This window comes from Echinops telfairi, unplaced genomic scaffold (assembly GCF_000313985.2).
Source record: "Echinops telfairi isolate 266 unplaced genomic scaffold, ASM31398v2 ScPeMD7_70;HRSCAF=299, whole genome shotgun sequence".
Taxonomy (NCBI): Eukaryota; Metazoa; Chordata; class Mammalia; order Afrosoricida; family Tenrecidae; genus Echinops; species Echinops telfairi.
Window position 1 is genome coordinate 42527590 of NW_022103968.1, and position 17642 is coordinate 42545231.

The window sequence follows — 17642 nt, forward strand, 5'->3', positions numbered from 1 at the left end:
CCTGCAGGCAGAGTCTGCCTGCAGGCAGCAAACAACACCAACTGTCAGTAACTCTGGAGTGTAGCAAAGCAGGCCCAGATGGGATAGCGAACTCAAGCAATGCAAGAGGACAGGATCCACCAGCTTCAAGCTCCAGGGATGTATACACCAGCAACATGGCAAAGCAGGTCTCGAAGGAACCTCATGCTCTAGGGACATGATCCACAGGTTGGCTGTCCCACAGGTAGTGTAGCTCACATGTTTAGGCAGAGAACTAGCTAAAGCAGCCGCACACTGGTCCTATCACCAGAGAGCAAGAGAGTGAGGGATGGCTTTGCTGAGCCATTTATCTCTTTGCCCTCCAATCAAACTGCAACCTGATTAATCTCACATGTTCCTATTGGCCAGGTTGACACAGTAAGCCTACCTATCACATATGGGTAAGAAGTTTTGGAGCCTGGATTTGAACACAGGCAGAGATCAAAGTTCTTAATCATAAACATGGTAGAGCTTCCCTGGGAAGATATCACCTGGCCCTTTCCATTTCAACACATTTTTTTTCATGACTATAAACAATAAAAATGATTCCATTTGATATATATGTACCTTCATACAGACCCCAGCAATTCAACTACTCCTATTTCAGGATAGTTCTTAAATCACAAAAGAACTCATTTCTTTCACATTTTAGGGGATTCTCTAGTCTAATTATGGTTCCAGCAATAGCCCAGTTGGCATCGTGTTATTTGTTGGGCTGCTATCTGCAAGAGGAGGCTTTCTACTCCTGTAAAGAGTTACAGTCTCGGAAACCCACGGGGGCAGTTCTACTTTGTCCTATAGGGTCCCTGTGAATCAGCATCGACTCAATAGCAGAGAGTTTGGGTTTTAGTGTATTTCATTATTACTCATTGAAAATAGATGACAGGGGATGAAATTTCTTTTTAAGAAAATATGCCCAAATGGGCAAAAAAAAAAAAAAAGAAAAATGGTGAACATCATTAAATATCTAGGATATAAATATCAAACAATAAGATACTAGGTTACATGTACAAGGATGGGTTAGGATTAACAGGGCAGTAATAAGTTGCCCCCAGATTTAAAGAAAGCAAAACTCTCATTGGTGAATGTAAAATGGTAAATCACTTTGAAATTTTTTTAGCAGTTTTCATATCATTAAACATAATGTTGAGTATGGAACCATACATATCATTTGACAATAAAGAAGAATGAACTATTGATACATGCTACTACATGAATGAATCTTGAAAGTTTTATGCTAAGTTAAAGAACTTGTCAAAAAGGCCATAGATTGTGTGATTCTATTTAGTACAAGGAAGTCTAGAGACATCGAACAGATTGGTGATTGTCTAGGAGCCCTGCTAAGCAAAAGGCCGGTGGTTCAAACCTACCAACTGCTCCTTAGGCAAACTAAGTGACAGCCTACTTCCATAAAAATTTCAGCAAAGGCAGTTGTTTTCTATACAGAGTTGCTTTGACTCCAATTTGACTCAACGGCCCACAACATCAACCAGGGCTGGTGTGAGGCTGCGCAGTGAGTGCGAGAGTTCCAGGTATCTTCCTGAGATGATGACTCTGTTCTGAGCTGAGACGATCGCGACGGTGAAGATGCTAGGAATAGATACTAAAACCTCTGTGTTTTTCTATGGGAACACTGTAGGTATACTTGGAACGGATGAATTTCATGGTTTCAAATTTTACCTCACTAGAATATGTTAAAAGTGAGATCAGGAAAAATTAGATCATAGGATTCTTTATCTTAAAGGCTGATTAAAATCAAGCAGAAGAGATTATGTAATTGTATAGATTTCTTATAAGTAATCTTTGTTATTTATATAAACTAAATATACTCCTTGACTTAGGGTGGGTTCTCGGATCAGACTTAGAGACTTTTCTGGCCCAAGCTACCCAGGGTCTAACAACCCATGAGTTAGCCCAGGTTGACTACAGAAACAAATTCATGGACACTCATATGTGTATAAGAAAGAGCTTTATATAAAAGAGCAATTGTATATTGAGAAAACATTCCAGCCCAGTGCGATCAAGTTTGTAGGCCCTATATTAGACCATGTATCCGATACCAGTCTAAAAATTCTTCTTGAAACTCCCACAGTACATGCAATGATGCCAAATACAGGAAGATCGCATGCCAGTATGTGGAAATTGTTGTGGATCCAGTGGTGGTGGAAGCATCTCAGCACTGGCAGGGGTCTCCACACGGCTCCTCCAGCTCCAGGGCTCTGGCTCCAACAGTGTGGTTCCATGGGTCTTGCCAACAGGAATGTCTCACAGGGAAAAAAGGAGAGAGTATGAGGTCATCAAGCTGTGACCTGATTTGAGAAGCTAAACTCAACCCCTTCACTCTTAATAGTCTCGGGCTGACACCAGATTATGTAACTACCACAAACCCCAAGATTAGCAGGTCAGACGGCAGGCTGCTGGTCTTTAGACTCATATAAATCACAAGATCAGCAGGGAACTGGCTCAAATCCAAAGAAAGGGAGGTCAGATGATTACAAACCAGATTAAGCAAAAAGCCAGGGAGCTTTGCCAGGACTTCAGTACATATTGGAAGCAAGCCACACCACTGAGGAAACTCCCTTTCAACTGATGAGCTGCTCACAGCAGCTCTCAGCACAGGGGTTTTACATCATGTCAGATCTCACCATGAGGTATGACTGCCTCGTAACTGCCAAACCACAGAAAATCGTCGTACATCCAAGTTGACATTCAATTTTAATGATCACACACTCAAATGACAAATTCCATCCCGAATCCAGCTTTTTATTGCCTAGATGCCCCACAAGCCCAGGTTTTATATTTTTGCAAAGCAAATCCAAAAAAATAAAGCCAAGCAAATTCAACAAAGCAAAAGGCAAGAAATGGACTTCACAAACCTTTCACTGCTTCTCTAATATCACCTCTTCTAATCCAATGGTGGCCTTCCTCAGTAACAAAGATGCCTGATGTCCACATCTATCCCCGAAATAGAAGCCGCTCCACCACTTCACAGTCTCCTCCTTAGCGAAGACTGATGGAACGTGGATTAGCAGTTAGAGGTACAAGGGTTCAAGCATGCCTCCGTATCTTATCCGATGAATAACTAGGGAAAAATAACTAACTCCCTAAGAATATTTATTCATAACGCATCTAAAGTTAAGTGAAACCGGAAATGATGTATGTAAGATGCCTGCCTTTTGGTTACTTCTCGTTAGACCTTTATGTATGATCCATGACCTAAGACACACTTACAGCTGGCATATCTATTAGTTTTCTGTTCATTTTAGAAAATTTGAAAGAGCATTGTTGCTACCACCTTTCTCCAAAGCCAGCGTCACGCCTCCTAATGACTCCATAATTCCAGTATTGTGAACTTCTGTCATCAACTCAGCAGATTTGATCACTGTATAAGAAAAAATGCGTTTTAAGTAAAAATATTAATTTCATGTGATTATACTTTGTGGCCATCACTTCATTATACATGCATTTTTCATTTTCTTATACAAATGAAAGAGAGAGCCCTTTTGTGGTGTAGCAGGCAAGACTCAGAAGATAAACTGGGTGTAAGCAAAGGAGGATTGAGAACATCTGCTTAGAGAGGTCATCTGAGCATGTATGCAGAACAGGTCTGTGGTTTTCTTGGGCCTATTATGGGGGGGGGGGGAGAACCTTTCAGTTCCCTAATCCTTTTGCCATCATTTGAAGAATGAATTTGTCCTGAAATATCATTTTGCAGACCTGGTTGTTTGTACTGTTTGGTCACAATCTTGGCCCTGATAGATAGTTTCACCGTTCCCCCGGGACTGGTGGCACTGGCTTTCAGCTCTTCGATACATACCACCCTTCTGAGTAGTCCTAGGTGAATGAGAGAATGGACAAGAAATTCACAACAGCCTTTTCCTTTTTTATCCAGAATAACCCAGCTCTAATTTCTGAAGAGGGCCGGTGCTGTGCCATTGAAGCAAAGATTCTGACTGCTAGAGGCTCCTCTAGTTTGCATGCCCCATAGCAGAGACACTAACCAAAGGGACATCTCTGAAAGGTGTTTTCCTGGGAACATTGATAACAAAACCCCATCAACCCAACTCCTAGATATCATCTCACTTCCAATGCGTGAAGTATTCTAATGAAGCAAATTTTGTTTCTCATCTGAGCAAACCAAGCCCCAGATTAGAAAAAGAACAAGTAGGCTGGACACGTGGTCCCTGTGTAGCAAGGTCATCTTCACGGACACTCAGTGATGTTCCAATGTCATCCCTGAGAGGCCCTTAATTGGAATTTAATTGATTTTCTAGGAATGTCCTCAGATCAACTACTTAAAACCAATGTAATCCCTGAGAGAAAACACGCACACACACACACACACACACACACACTCACACAAATCTTCTACTTTGCTTAATTTACAAATGTTAAGTTGGCTCATGTATACTCTTAATTATGATCCGGTTCAAAGACAAACTTTAAAGAAACCAATTGCAGCACACACTTTTGACTCCATTTCCAATAAATTAACTGAAAATAAACAAACAAAGCAAAGTCTAGGCAGAGAGTTTTACACAACATCTTACAGTCAGCAGTTGAAGTCTGTTGAGAGCGTGTTCTTCCTGAATCACCAGTATGCCGTGTTCGAGGTTACAGATTTGCCTTCCGTTGTCCAAATGACTTGTCTATGAGAGTCTGTTAGAAAATAGTGAGGCCATCAAGAGAGACCCTTCTAACTGGAAGTGTAGTCCTCTAACGTGTGAAGTCAGCCTTCCAGTCTGGATAGGATGTTTTACCAGGAAGACGGTGAGACTTGCAGGATTGGAGATCAATTCAGGTTTTTTGAGAGAACTTTGTGAAAGGCGGCATTCATTCCAGTGGGTCACTGAAGTCACAGCTTGGCTGAAACAATTTTTGACATGTCATGTTTCTGGTGATAATATAGAATGAATAAAAGTATATTATTATTCTCCATTGGATATTGCTCCCCTCTACCCCTGAGGGGGGAAAAATCATCACACACATAGACTAAGGGCAAAGACAAGTGACTCCCCAAAGCAGGGGTCATTTCAATGCTGGTATTACTTCATGTTAGGTTTCCCATTAAATTCAATGTTTGCTAAATTGTGAGCGAAGGAACAGGCTATTTTTGTGTGCTCATTTGTTTTTGTTTTTGTTTTTTTCTGTTTTTTGTTTTTTTTAATCATTTTATTAGGGGCTCATACAACTGTTATCCCAATCCATACACACATCAATTGTGTAAAGCGCATTTGTACATCGTTTCTCAAAACATTTTCTCTCCATTTAAACCCCCGACATTAGGTCCTCATTTTTCCCCTCCCTCCCCGCTCATTTGTTTAATAGGACTTCTCATAGAAGAGGTGGTTCCCCTCCTTTTCCTGAACCTGTTTAGGAAATGTCAATGATTCCTGTTCTTCTGTGCCAATACAGGGGAGGAAGCTATTTGAATAAGTAAAAAATATCTTCAATTTACTGGATCAATTTTACAGTCCATTTTTTTGCTTTAGAATTTCTTTCTTTGAGAATCAGTTTAATATGATGCTGTGTCATGCTTTGATTTGCATGTGAATCACTTGGGGATCTTGTTAAAATGCTAATTCTATTTACTCTGGTCTGGAACAGAGGCTGGGATTCTGCCTTTCTAACAGGCTCCCAGGTGCTCTGGGCTCACAGTCTCACTAGCAACCATCCAAAGGATATCCCCCTTTCAGGAGCACACAGCATCACCGAGAGGTGGGGAGGCCCAGGCTGGAAAGGCATGTAGGTGTCGTTCCTGTGTAAACTTTGTGGAGATGGAAGGGAGATGGCAGACCAAACCTCAGATTACATGGCTTCGGAGATTCTTTTCACCATTAGCTGAAAAGTGCCTGCAAGAAAATTCAGAGATTTCTGTAATAATGGTGAACAATGTTAAGTTGAAGGAATTCCTGAATCTAATGCTTGGGGAGGATGGGAAACAGCATTTAAATACTGAACCACCAATATGTCATTAAGTCATCTTTAAATTAAACAACAATTTAGCTTATCTAATAAAAAATGTTCTCCCTGAGCATTGTTCTGTTTTAGAAAATGATCTGCATGAGAATCAGTGGAAAGCCAAAACAAACAAACAAGCAAGCAAAGCCATTGGTGATTCCCACGCCTTGTGACCCTGAGTGCTGAAGTGTTTCCCAAAGTGGGCTGCATTAGCACATGACTACACTTGGTCTTGGGTTATGGGCAATCGTCCAAAAGTTTTTCATTGCCAGAGAAACATTGAGTAATTTTTTTTCTTTTTCTGAAAGGGGGGTTATATGCTAAATAAAGTTGGGAATTTTTCTTCCAGAGTTTGAGACTGTAAATCTTTCAAGAGCCTCTGCTTCATCTTTCTCCCAGTAAGAAACCCAGTGCCTAATCCATAGCACCACCACCACCACCACCCACAAAAATGCCCTGTCACTGAGTCAACTGTAGCAAAAGTGACCTTGTAGAGGACTTGCTCCCGTAGGTTTCCAAGTCTGCACATGTTCACAGTCATCTGTTTCCAGCACATCCTACTGCTAACCCACTACACCAACAGGACGCCTGACAGTACCACAAAAGCAAACATAATCATAATACTGATCCTAAAATTTACTGTCATCCAGTCAAAAATGGTGCCGGGGTGGCATAACGGATTATGTATTGGGCCACTAACAGCAAGATTATCATTTCAAAACCACAGCCACTCCTCAGGAGAAAGACTTGGCTTTCTTATCTTGTAAAGATTTACAGCCTCAGAAGCCCATAGGAGCAGTTCTATGGGTTTATATTTGTTTATACAGTGTCCTGAGAAAAATGATGGGGAGGAACCAGAGGGTTTGCTTGCTCGATTATTATATTGTCACATGTTCACGATAAAGTGAAAAGAAAACAAACAAACAGCACTCGAGTTTTCAGAGACATTCTGTTTGGAGTTATAAACATGGTTTACCTAAAAATGATTCAAGTGGAAGGAAGGAAGAAAAATTTGCTCTCGGGGAGAGGTAATGAATGCAAAGAGAATGACAAAAAATGAATGCTAACAGGTTGACAGAAAGAATGTAGGGGAAACTGCAGGAAACAGCAAGAAAGGCATGAAAACGAAGGGGAGAGGGGGGTCCCCTGCGACACTAACATGCCAGAGCAGCTGCAGAGGGATTGTCAGATTACCCTGCGAAGGGCCATGGCCTCTGGTGCCGCATGGATTTCAGAGAGCTACAGTACAAATGAGAGAAGTGGAGCAGGAGTGAAAGGTAAAGCGAAAATAGATACTGTGTAAAAGCACAAAGGAGGGAAAAAAAGAATCTGAAGTAGAACCACAACATTGTTGAGAAACATCCAGACTTCCGTTCATTTAGCAATTACTTCAGAACTCTGGGTCAGGTACTCTGAGAAGTGTTGGATATTCAGTGATGGACAAAGACAGAGCTTACATTGTAATGAGGGCAACAGGAAATGAATAAACTCAAAAGATACATTTAAAGGGTGATAAAGGCCCCAGAGTGGTGATGCACTGGGCTGGTAATGGCAAGGTCAGCAGTTTGAACCCACCAGCTGCCCCACAGGAGACAGACAAGGCTTTCTAGTCCCAGAACTACAGACTCGGAAACCCACAGAGACAGTTTATAGGACGGGAAACCCTGTCCTATAGGGTTTCCCTCAGTTGGAATGAACAGGATGGCACTGGGATTGGTATTTGGGATTTTTATTCTCCTGTCTGGCTAAAGGTCAGAAGTAAAGGTTTAGTTATTGGATCAGTCAAAGTCGATTAAGTAGAGACTCATGTTTTTGTTTTCTAAAGGACATCCAAAATACAGTAAATTTAGGCCAACATGAAATATGTCAATGCTTGTTATTTGCTCTGTAGTTTGGTCTTGGCTTTGTTGTGTCGTGTTTTATGGCGAACCATGGGCTTTTCTTTCAATAGTGCCCCTTGTCTTCTTTCTGGAATGAGCCACCTTCCTAATGCACTGTCTATGATTACCTATTTCTAGCTCCCTTCGATTTATCTGCAAATTTCTCCCAACGGGCTTTCTCAAGTTATTCAGCCTACGCAGTACAATGAGACAGCATCCCTGGAACATAATCTAGGTGAATGCATTTAAAGAGGAAAAAAAAATATTTTGATACTAAAACCAGAGCAGGAGGCCCTGGATGGTACAAATGGTTAAGTCCAAAAGGTAGCGATTCTAACCCATCCTGTATCTTCTGGAGAAAAAAGCCTGGCGGTGCCCGAGAGTACACCGCGTTGAACACCTGGTGGAGCATTCCTACTCTGCCCGCAGTCAGAATAGACTGTCTGCCAAGGGACAATAACAAAACATATATGTCACACACACCATAGTATGTAAATCGATGGTGGAATTGAGCAGGGAAATGGAGGTACTTTTTGCTAATATTTGTTGCAAAATACATTATTTGTGTGGGCCAAATGGACTGATTGGATGAGTTTGCCTTGAAAAGGCTTTAAATAAAAATGCACCATGCTTTATTAATGTTGTTTTTATATATTTGGTTTTGTTTGTAGAAATATACTTGTGACCCAGTTGCTGAACAAGGCATCCACCCTCCCCTGCCCCTTGACATGTATCTAAACCAAATATACAACACCTTGTCATCCAATTGATTGACTCATCACAACCCTGTACAGGGTTTATGAGAATGTAAATCTTTACCTGAGTACAGAGCCTTGTCTTCCTCCCTTTGAGCCATGGATAGCTTTGGACTGCCCACTTTGCTGGACACTAAAAATGTCAATGGAATTTAAGGAGGACTTACAGGTATTACATGAGCTGGCAGGGAATTGTGTGAACCGTGCCCACTGTAAGAGCTTAGAGGTAGGGTATGAGCCTGTGGCAACTATGGAGAATAGACTGCACACCAAATTTTTTTTAAAAGAGGACAACTTTGGGCTGGTCAAAGAAAACACTTCTGGAGCCTCTACTGGCCGACAGGCTCCTGTTTGGGGTTCGTTTTCCTGTTTGCCTCTGTAAAGATGCACACAACTTGGAAACAGTACAGGGCAATTCTCTGCTGTGCCAGAGGACACCAGGCGTCGCGATCCACTTGACAGTAGTGGGTTTTCCAAAGACATTTAAAGTTTATACAAGATGAATCTTTGGTAAAATTGAGGAAGGTTAAGTGGTGATTCTAGACATTTCAACATTGTTATTCCTGTTATTTGAAATAGATGAGATCCTCCCCCCCCCACCCCCAATGATGACTGACAAATATAAACAGATGAAATCATTTTGGATATATATATATTATATATTATTTTATATATTATATATTATAATATTATTATATATTATATTATTATATATATTATAATATATATATATATAAACTCATTGCTAGCAAGCCAATTCTAACTAATAGAGACCATATAGTGCAGCGTCAAACTGCCCCTGTGGGCTTTCAAGGCTATCAATCTTTGTGGGAGCAGAAAGCATCATATTTTACCCTCAGAGCAACAGGTGGTTTCCGTTTGCAGCCCCGTTTAGAAATGTATTCTATTGGTAGAAATGACAATGAGTTCCCCAATGTCTGACAATGTTTTTAATTTTCCTTACTTGTGTCAGTACATTAGTTTAACAGTGTGAAGAAGAGGAATAGTTTAGATACAGAATATTAAAGGATTTCATGAACATTAATATACCAAGCTAACCCTTGGCACTGTGGGCTAGACTGGGCTGCTAACAGAAACTTCAGAGGTTCAAATCTACCATCCACTCCATAAGAGAAAGATGAGACTGTGCTCTAGTAAGGATTTCAGCCTGCGAAACCCTATATAGGGTAGCTATGAAACGGAGCCAACTGGATGATAGTGGGGTTTTGAAAATAAACCACTTTTTAAAGCAATGACATTATTAAGTTAAAGGTATCATATTTTAAATGCCATCTTGCATTGGGCACATATGTAAAACCATTAAATTCATTAAGGTTTTGTTTTAAACATGCTGGTGTGGTGTGGATGGATGTTTTCAGAACAGATACTGTGCCATCGGACCATTTCCAGGTTTACTGATATTAGTGTCAATCCCTTCATTGTGACAGCAGGTTTCCCTTTCTTCCCAGGGTTTCCCCATGGTTCTCCTTTCCTGCCTTCCAAGCTCTGCTTTTGGGAAAATGTCGCCCTTTTAATCCCTTATGGTTTCTTCTTTTGAAGAATACATTTTTCAGGAATGCTATTGTTCATTTTATAGGTCTGTCTATTGTTTAGCAGAAAAGGGATCCCTGGTGGGGGAGCTCATTTCAGGTTTGAAGGCATTGTCTTTTATCTACGATTTAAAAATTAAATTAAAAACTGCACTTTTTTAATGATTTGGAATGTCTTCCAACATTTTCTCCCCGTACCCAGGCCCTTCTATTGGGATCCTGATCAGCTCGGCCACTTTCATGTTCGTCTAGTCTCAGGCTAGTGGAGACTTGAGGTTCACTGACCCTTTGTCCTTGAGTCTTTGATTTTCACTTTTCTTTGCTCCATAGGGGAAACCAATGGTTACATTGCAGATGGCTGCTTACAAAGCTTTTAAGACCCCAGCTGTTACTCTCCCTTGTGTTCTGTAGGATATTGCCTTCAGGAACTATAGCATGCCAATTGACGTATGTGTCTCCCAGCCCTATATGCTTGACCCTGCCTGCGTATTTACTCAGGACCTTAAGGTGTTTGGGTAAGGCTAAGAGGTTTACAAATGGGCCTGGTCTCTCAGAAGTGAAAGCAGAGGCAGGGAGTCAAGAAAAGTAAACACAGTGCACTGAGCTATCACATGCTGTCAGAAACAAAGATGCACATAAAGTGCTTTGGGAACCGAGTCCTCTCTGTGGGGAACACTAAGAGAAGGAACCATCATCTCCAAGTTATCACCACGTGCCTAGAGTAATTGGTAGCACTTCCTAGATGACAGATCTAGTAAAAAGAAGGGCGGTCTCCCTTCCTTCCTGCAGTATCACTAGCTTGTTCCTTAAAAGTAATATGTAATCAGATTGTCCTGTCTCTAAAAAATTGTGATTTTTGCATAAAAAATACACATATCAGATAACAAAGTCAGCCTCAATTATGCATTTATTTTACTCAATTGGTATTAAAAATGGAAAGTTTTAATTACAACAAGAAACAGAACATTTTAAGTTTTCAGCTAAAGCCTTTCAGTGAAAGCTTTAGGACAAAACTAACCTCAAGATAATCAAGAAAACTCCAAGTTAGTATTAACTAGAACTGCCATACATGTAGAATTATGGAACCATACAGGGAGAAGTTTAAGGAACCTAAGGGAAAGCTAAGGGTGGGGGAGGTAAAAGAGGTAGCAGAAAACAGAAACTGTGTAGAGTGAATTACCCATTTAAGATATGAAAACCTTGCAAAGTCAAAAAAAATCTGTCATCTCCTTGTATGTTATTGATTTATCCCCGCCCCCTTCTACAACCAGATACTGTTTTTTCTATGAAGAAAGATCATGTTACTTAGGAATTCATGTTTCTGTTAATTCTTTTTGTCTTAATTTCTTTGTGTCCACATCCCTGATTACAAATAAATTGATAGCTCTAAAGGAATGTAGTAAAGCCTACCTTTTTATTGACTTTTAAATACCATCTCATGGGTATTTGAGAACTAAAATGATTTTATTATTTGAAAAGAGTAAGGTAAATGAGTAAGCGGCTAATTGAGGCTCAACATCCCCAAAGAAACTGTTTCTACCTACTTGGGCCTCAATTGTGAAAAAATGGTGAGAATAGGAAAGGAGACAACCAAAGTGCACATTAGAGGTTGAGACTTCCGGTGTCTGACTCTTGAATCTGGCTGGCCAGAGGGGCAGCCCATGTGCATGGAAGCTAGTTAGCGGACGCCAGAGAACTTCACCTCCACTTGTCATGAAAAGCCCAACTCTGCATCCAAATCTGACCCACTGCTCTCTGCTACTTTAGGAAGAACGCGAGAGCACCACTCTCACTTCTATTCAGGGCTCAGTCTCCTGAGAAATGGGAAGGTAATGAGAAATCAGGGCACACCTAACAAAGTAAACTGGTTAAAACTACCTTTTTTCTTAGGTACCTTATTTCTTAGTCATTTCTTAGGGCCACCATGGGACTGTGAATCTCTGATGGGCAGAATAAATGAAGCGGTTTCAAACTAGTGCATTTATTCATGTTTCAGGTTACATCACTTTAGAAAAAAGACAATATTGATACCACACGTTTAGTTAACCTGTTAACAGTAACATTTCAAAATAATAGCACTAAACCATTTAACCTAATATAGCAATTACCCCCAACATAGAAATTCAAATTCTAGAACAGTTTACCAAAAAAAATTACATAGCTTATAATTTTGAGGTTTCTTTATAACCAAAAAGTCACACCCTTTGTTATCAGGTTGATCTGACTCCATAGCAAGGCAGAGTAGAACTGCCCCACGGGATTTCCAAGGCTTTCAAATGTGATGGAGGCGGACTGCCAAATCTTTCTCCCAAGGAGTGGCTGAAGGATGTGAACCTTTAACATTTCAGTTAACAGCCTACCACTTTAATCACTGCCCTACCAGGCTTTCTCTTACTACACAATCAGAAACATCTTAAACTATCTTAGCAAATTAACACGGTAACAGGCCACCAGTTAGTATTTTGTGTAGTTTTTAGAGTTTCGCCGATATTGTAAAATGTAGTTAACATATTGACTCTTCTTATACTGCTGTACATTCTTTATCTTACTGGATACATTATTTGTTGTTTTTGTATATTTATGTTGACTTAAAGTGAACAAAATTGTCCCCTCACCCTCTTATCCCTCAGTTAAATTTTAATAAGCAAAGTAGAAAGAAAAAGACAGAAGATCATATTAGTCTCTAGGGAGAAAATTTTATCATTTCAGTGTGGGTATACACAAGGCAGCTGTTGACGCCCACACCTGATGCTACAAAATGATCTGAGACTACTGACAAGTTATTTTCTAAAGTCAAGTAGCTCCAGTGGATTTCTGGATTTGCTCCTTTAAGATGAGAATACTCTGCCTTTGCTCGGGGGGCAGCATGGCAATCTGATCTGCAGTCAGTTGAAGAACCTGCATGATCAAAGCTGCTTTTTCTTGATCCTGTGGAGTTACTTGACTCTGCCCAGGGCTAAAACTGCTGGGTTGGCCTCCACCTTGTTTGCCTCCTCCTTGCATGCCTGCCCCCTGCATGCCTGCTCCCTGCATGCCTGCCCCCTGCATGCCTGCTCCCTGCATGCCTGCCCCCTGCATGCCTGCTCCCTGCATGCCTGCTCCCTGCATGCCTGCTCCCTGCATGCCTCCTTGCATTCCTGCTCCCTGCATGCCTCCACCTTGCATGCCTGCTCCCTGCATGCCTCCACCTTGCATGCCTGCTCCCTGCATGCCTCCACCTTGCATGCCTGCTCCCTGCATGCCTCCTTGCATTCCTGCTCCCTGCATTCCTGCTCCCTGCATGCCTGCCCCCTGCATGCCTGCTCCCTGCATGCCTGCTCCCTGCAAGCCTCCTCCTTGCATTCCTGCTCCCTGCATGCCTCCTCCTTGCATTCCTGCTCCAGGATTTCCTACCCCTGGAATGTTTGGGACCTGTCTAGGGCCCTGAGGCACACCTGCCCCCATATTAATGGGACCAGGCCCGGGCAGTCCACTGGTCATTGGGCCTCTAGGACTGGGGCCAGGGCCCCGTATCTCCATTCCTCTTGCATCCATTCCTCTCGTTTCCATTGTGCAGGTCTCCATTCCTCTTCTCTCCATGACTCGTGCTTCTAGGACCTCGGTTTCCATGACTCGAGTCTCCATCCCTCGAGAGTCTCTGCCACCTCTGCCATCCATGGGGAGTCCCCTTTGATCTATCATGGGTCCTCTGGGCTCTCCAATTAGCATTCTGGGGTCTGCTATTGGCCCGCCACGCATCTCATGTGAGGAAGGGGCCCGGCTGTCATGACCACCGGCATGGTGCATGGGAGGACCCTGATGGGCTGGGCCCAGGTAACCTCTAGGCTCGACTTCTCCGGTGACTGAAAGCAAAGTCCCTCCACGCGGGTCATTTGGAGCATCTCCTAAAAGTCCTCTAGGTGGTATGCCACCTGCAGCCATGGGTCCACGAGGTATTGGAGCTCTGGGATCTGTCATTTGCACTTGTCCCCGCTCTAAAGGCACTGGGCCAACTCCTGGCATTCCAACTTGAGGCTGCATCCCTCCTCCAGGAGGTAAGGAGCCAGGACCAGGGCCAGGAATAGGCGCTGGGATTGGGCCTGGGGCTGGCAGGCCGCTCTGGATAGGAGTCTGCATCAGAGGAGGTATGTCTTTCACAGGCCTTCTGGCCAAATGCTGGGGCGGAGCGGCTGGAGGAGTCTGCTGGTTCAGCAGCACATTAGGCCCTGGGCAGAGGCCTGGTCCAGGGCCAGGGCCAGGCCCAGCACCAGGGCCAGGCCCAGCAGCAGCGACAGATTGCGATTTGCCAGGGATAAGAGGTGTGACGTGGATCTTACGATGCAGAATTTTCAGCGCAATCTCAGGATCCATAATTCTCATCACGACTTGGGCCTGCAACAGTGCATAAGCCAGTTGCGGGTTCTGCAGAAGCATGTTTCGAGCTTCCTGGTGACTGTTTTGTACGCAGAGCTTCATCTGCTTCATCAACTCAAACATCTGCTCCGGAGGGAGGCTGGCGACGGCTCTAGTGATGGACTCTGGGGCATCTTCCGGATCGATAGGGTCCCCGTAGGGTGAGTCAACGATGGGCGCGGCAGGCCCTAGACTCTTCAGCTCCTCCTTGTTTTTCTCACTGGCAGCATTGTCCACCCGCAGCGCTCTCCCGCTGAACTCCCGCCCGTTAAGGTTCCGCATGGCACTAAGCGCCGTCTCCTGGTCCTGATACTCGCAGAAGCCATAACCCTTGGGTTTCCCCGTCTCTCGGTCGTACACCAGCCGGAAACTGACCACAGAACCAACCTCAGAGAAAATGTCCTTCAGCTGCTCCTCCGTGGCCTCGTACGGAATGTTCCCCACGAACACGGAACGCAGCGATCGATCCATGGCGGGGTCTCTCACCGCCAGACTCGACATGATTCACGCTACGCCTTCAGAGAGCGGATGCCTCTCCGGGTCGTGCTCCTGCGAGTCACTTCCGGCAAACGACGGAAACCGCACTCGAACTCCGTGCGGAAACGTCTCGCGGGATTAAGGCGTTCCGTCGGTCGGCGGAAGCTGCGCGTCGGCGTTCCAGCGAATGTCTTCCCGCCGCCGGGCCTGGCTGCTGGCCGGAACGCGGCCTTCCATCCCCAACTCTAACTGGGTGTCGTTTCCCAGGAGCCCCGCTTCTTGGTGTTTGTTGACCACAGTGAAGATGGACGCAGAGCTTGCTCTGGGGTAACCGGGAGAGACCGTCCTCCGTGACGTCAGGGCGTTTTCCCGTCCGTTCGACCGGCAGCCGTTTCTCCTTGTTGCAGGGTATCCCGTCACATTTAAGAATCAAACTCCACACTTACACTTTGAAAGCAGTCGTTGCAAAGCACATTTGAGATTTGCGCCTTCAATTTCGGAATCGTTTCTCGGAGGGGGGGAGGGGCATAACTGCTCAGTAACGGGCTGATCCCGTTTGTTGGCTCTTCCCTCCCCCATCCGGGAGTCTTCATATTCTGTATTTCAAAATATCCGTGGGAAAGCGCCATTATCTTTATTTATTTATTTATTTTTTCGGTTTTTTAATTTAATTTAATTTAATTTTTTTTATTTAACATTTTATTAGGGGCCCATGCAACTGTTATCCCAATCCATACACACATCAATTGTGTAAAGCGCATCTGTACATTCATTTCTCAAAACATTTTCTCTCCATTTAAACCCCCGACATTAGGTCCTCATTTTTCCCCACCCTCCCTGCTCCCCCCTCCCGCATGAGCCCTTGATAGTTTATAAATGGGTATTTTGTCATATCTTGCCCTGTCCAACGTCTCCCTTCACCCACTTTTCGGTTGTCTGTCCCCCAGGGAGGAGGTCACACACAGTTCCATGTAATCGGTTCCCTCTTCCCTACCCATTCTCCCTTTACCCTCCCTGTTTTGCCACTCACACCACTGGTCCTGTAGGGCTCATCCGTCCTGGATTCCCTGTATTTTCAGTTCCTATCTGTACCAGTGTACCTCCTCTGGTCTAGCCAGTCTTGCAAGATAGAATTCGAGTCATGGTGGTGGGAGCGGGGAGGAAACATTTAGGAACTAGAGGAAAGTTGTATTTCTCATCATTGTTACATCGCACCCTGACTGGCTCATCTCCTCCCCGAGACCCCTCTGCAAGGGGATCTCCATTGGCCTACTAATGCGCCATTATCTTTAAACACCATTTTCCCCACCAACTTTTTTTAAGCTCGTGTGTGTTTGTGTGTGTGTGAATTGCATTGTATGGCTGCAAAATAATATATTTAACCATTCTCTTATAGATAGGTATTTCGAATTTAGATTGGTTCTAATGAACTGTGAGACAACGAGTTCACCACCTCTCCCATGAAAGGAGAACAACTGCCTAATTTTGTAAAGGAATGCTGGTGTTAGGTGTGTCGGCTAACCCAAAGGTCTAGGGTTTTAATAAACCAGCACCGGAGGCTTGTGTCAAGATTTTCAGTCTTGAGAACCTATGGGTGTCTGACCTTTCCAGTAGGATGCCCATGAGTCACAACTTGTAGGGTTAGGGGTTAGTTTTGTAGACAGGAATTTAAATATAATTGAATGTGGAGTTTTATCCCCATTTTCTAGATGAGAACACTGACCTTGGAAAAGGTTAAACTGAAAACTTGGAGAGAATTAAGAAAATGGGCCAAGGTCATGAAGGCAAGAGGCTGGCATCACTCCTGAGCTGTGCTGTCCCATATAGAGACTACTAACCATATGAGCATATTGGTTATTTGAAATGTGACTACTGTGAGCGAGGAATTAACGTTTTGCATTCTATGTATTTAATGTAAACACTTAGTCTCCCTTCAGTTGGCTATTGGGAAACTTTTAACCATGTTTGGAGTTGACGCCACTGAAAAGGTCCAGGATGGCCCTCGCTGTTAGCCAAATACAGAGACCAGGTGGCTTTGAGTTTATTTCTAAAAGAGAAGGAAGGAAGCATGGGGTTGAAACCTCCCAAAATTGCTTCAGAGATTTAGTGAGAAGAACACACATTATATACCATGTGGCAAGTTGAGGAAACATCTAGCCAGCTGCATTGCTTCAGCAAAAGAGCGCGGTTCACAAAAATGGGAGGCATCCTGTCACTCCCTCATGGGCTCAGGCTCTGTTGCTTATCTAAATGGCCTTGCTTGCCCAAAAAAGGTTTTGTTCCTCTGAGATTGATGAATTAGAACATTCTTAAGTTTAAAATAGAATTTTATTGCAACTAGGGACTTGGGAGAGTGGATCTCAAACCACATTTCCAGCATTGGTTAACAGCAGGTTAACGCTATTAATCCCTGTATCTGAGCGAGTGTGAATACTTTAGCTTTGAGAAATTATATCTAAGTATAAAACAAGGATTTCCAAAGAACATTTGGCATTGTAATAGAGGTGTGCTACCCATGTAAAAGAAGCCCTGGTGGCGTAATCATAATGAATCGGGCTTCTAATCTCAAATGGTTAACAGTTCAAAACTGTCAGCTGATGTGTGGGAGT

At 43.3% G+C, this 17642-nt stretch overlaps 2 protein-coding genes across 3 annotated transcripts in view; one reads left to right on the forward strand and one right to left on the reverse strand.

The window, feature by feature from the left end:
- The window catches only part of PRKG1 (protein kinase cGMP-dependent 1), a 1384334-nt gene that overhangs the window by 782023 nt on the left and 584669 nt on the right, over positions 1 to 17642 (forward strand). The gene's annotated exons all lie outside the window — the stretch shown is intronic.
- Positions 12130 to 15094, reverse strand: CSTF2T (cleavage stimulation factor subunit 2 tau variant). The gene is made up of 2 exons (XM_045291650.1): positions 13407 to 15094; positions 12130 to 13262 (listed from the first exon to the last, which is right to left on the reverse strand). Exons 1-2 carry the CDS (start codon positions 15055 to 15057, stop codon positions 12958 to 12960), a joined length of 1956 nt encoding a protein of 651 aa, XP_045147585.1. The 5' UTR covers positions 15058 to 15094; the 3' UTR covers positions 12130 to 12957.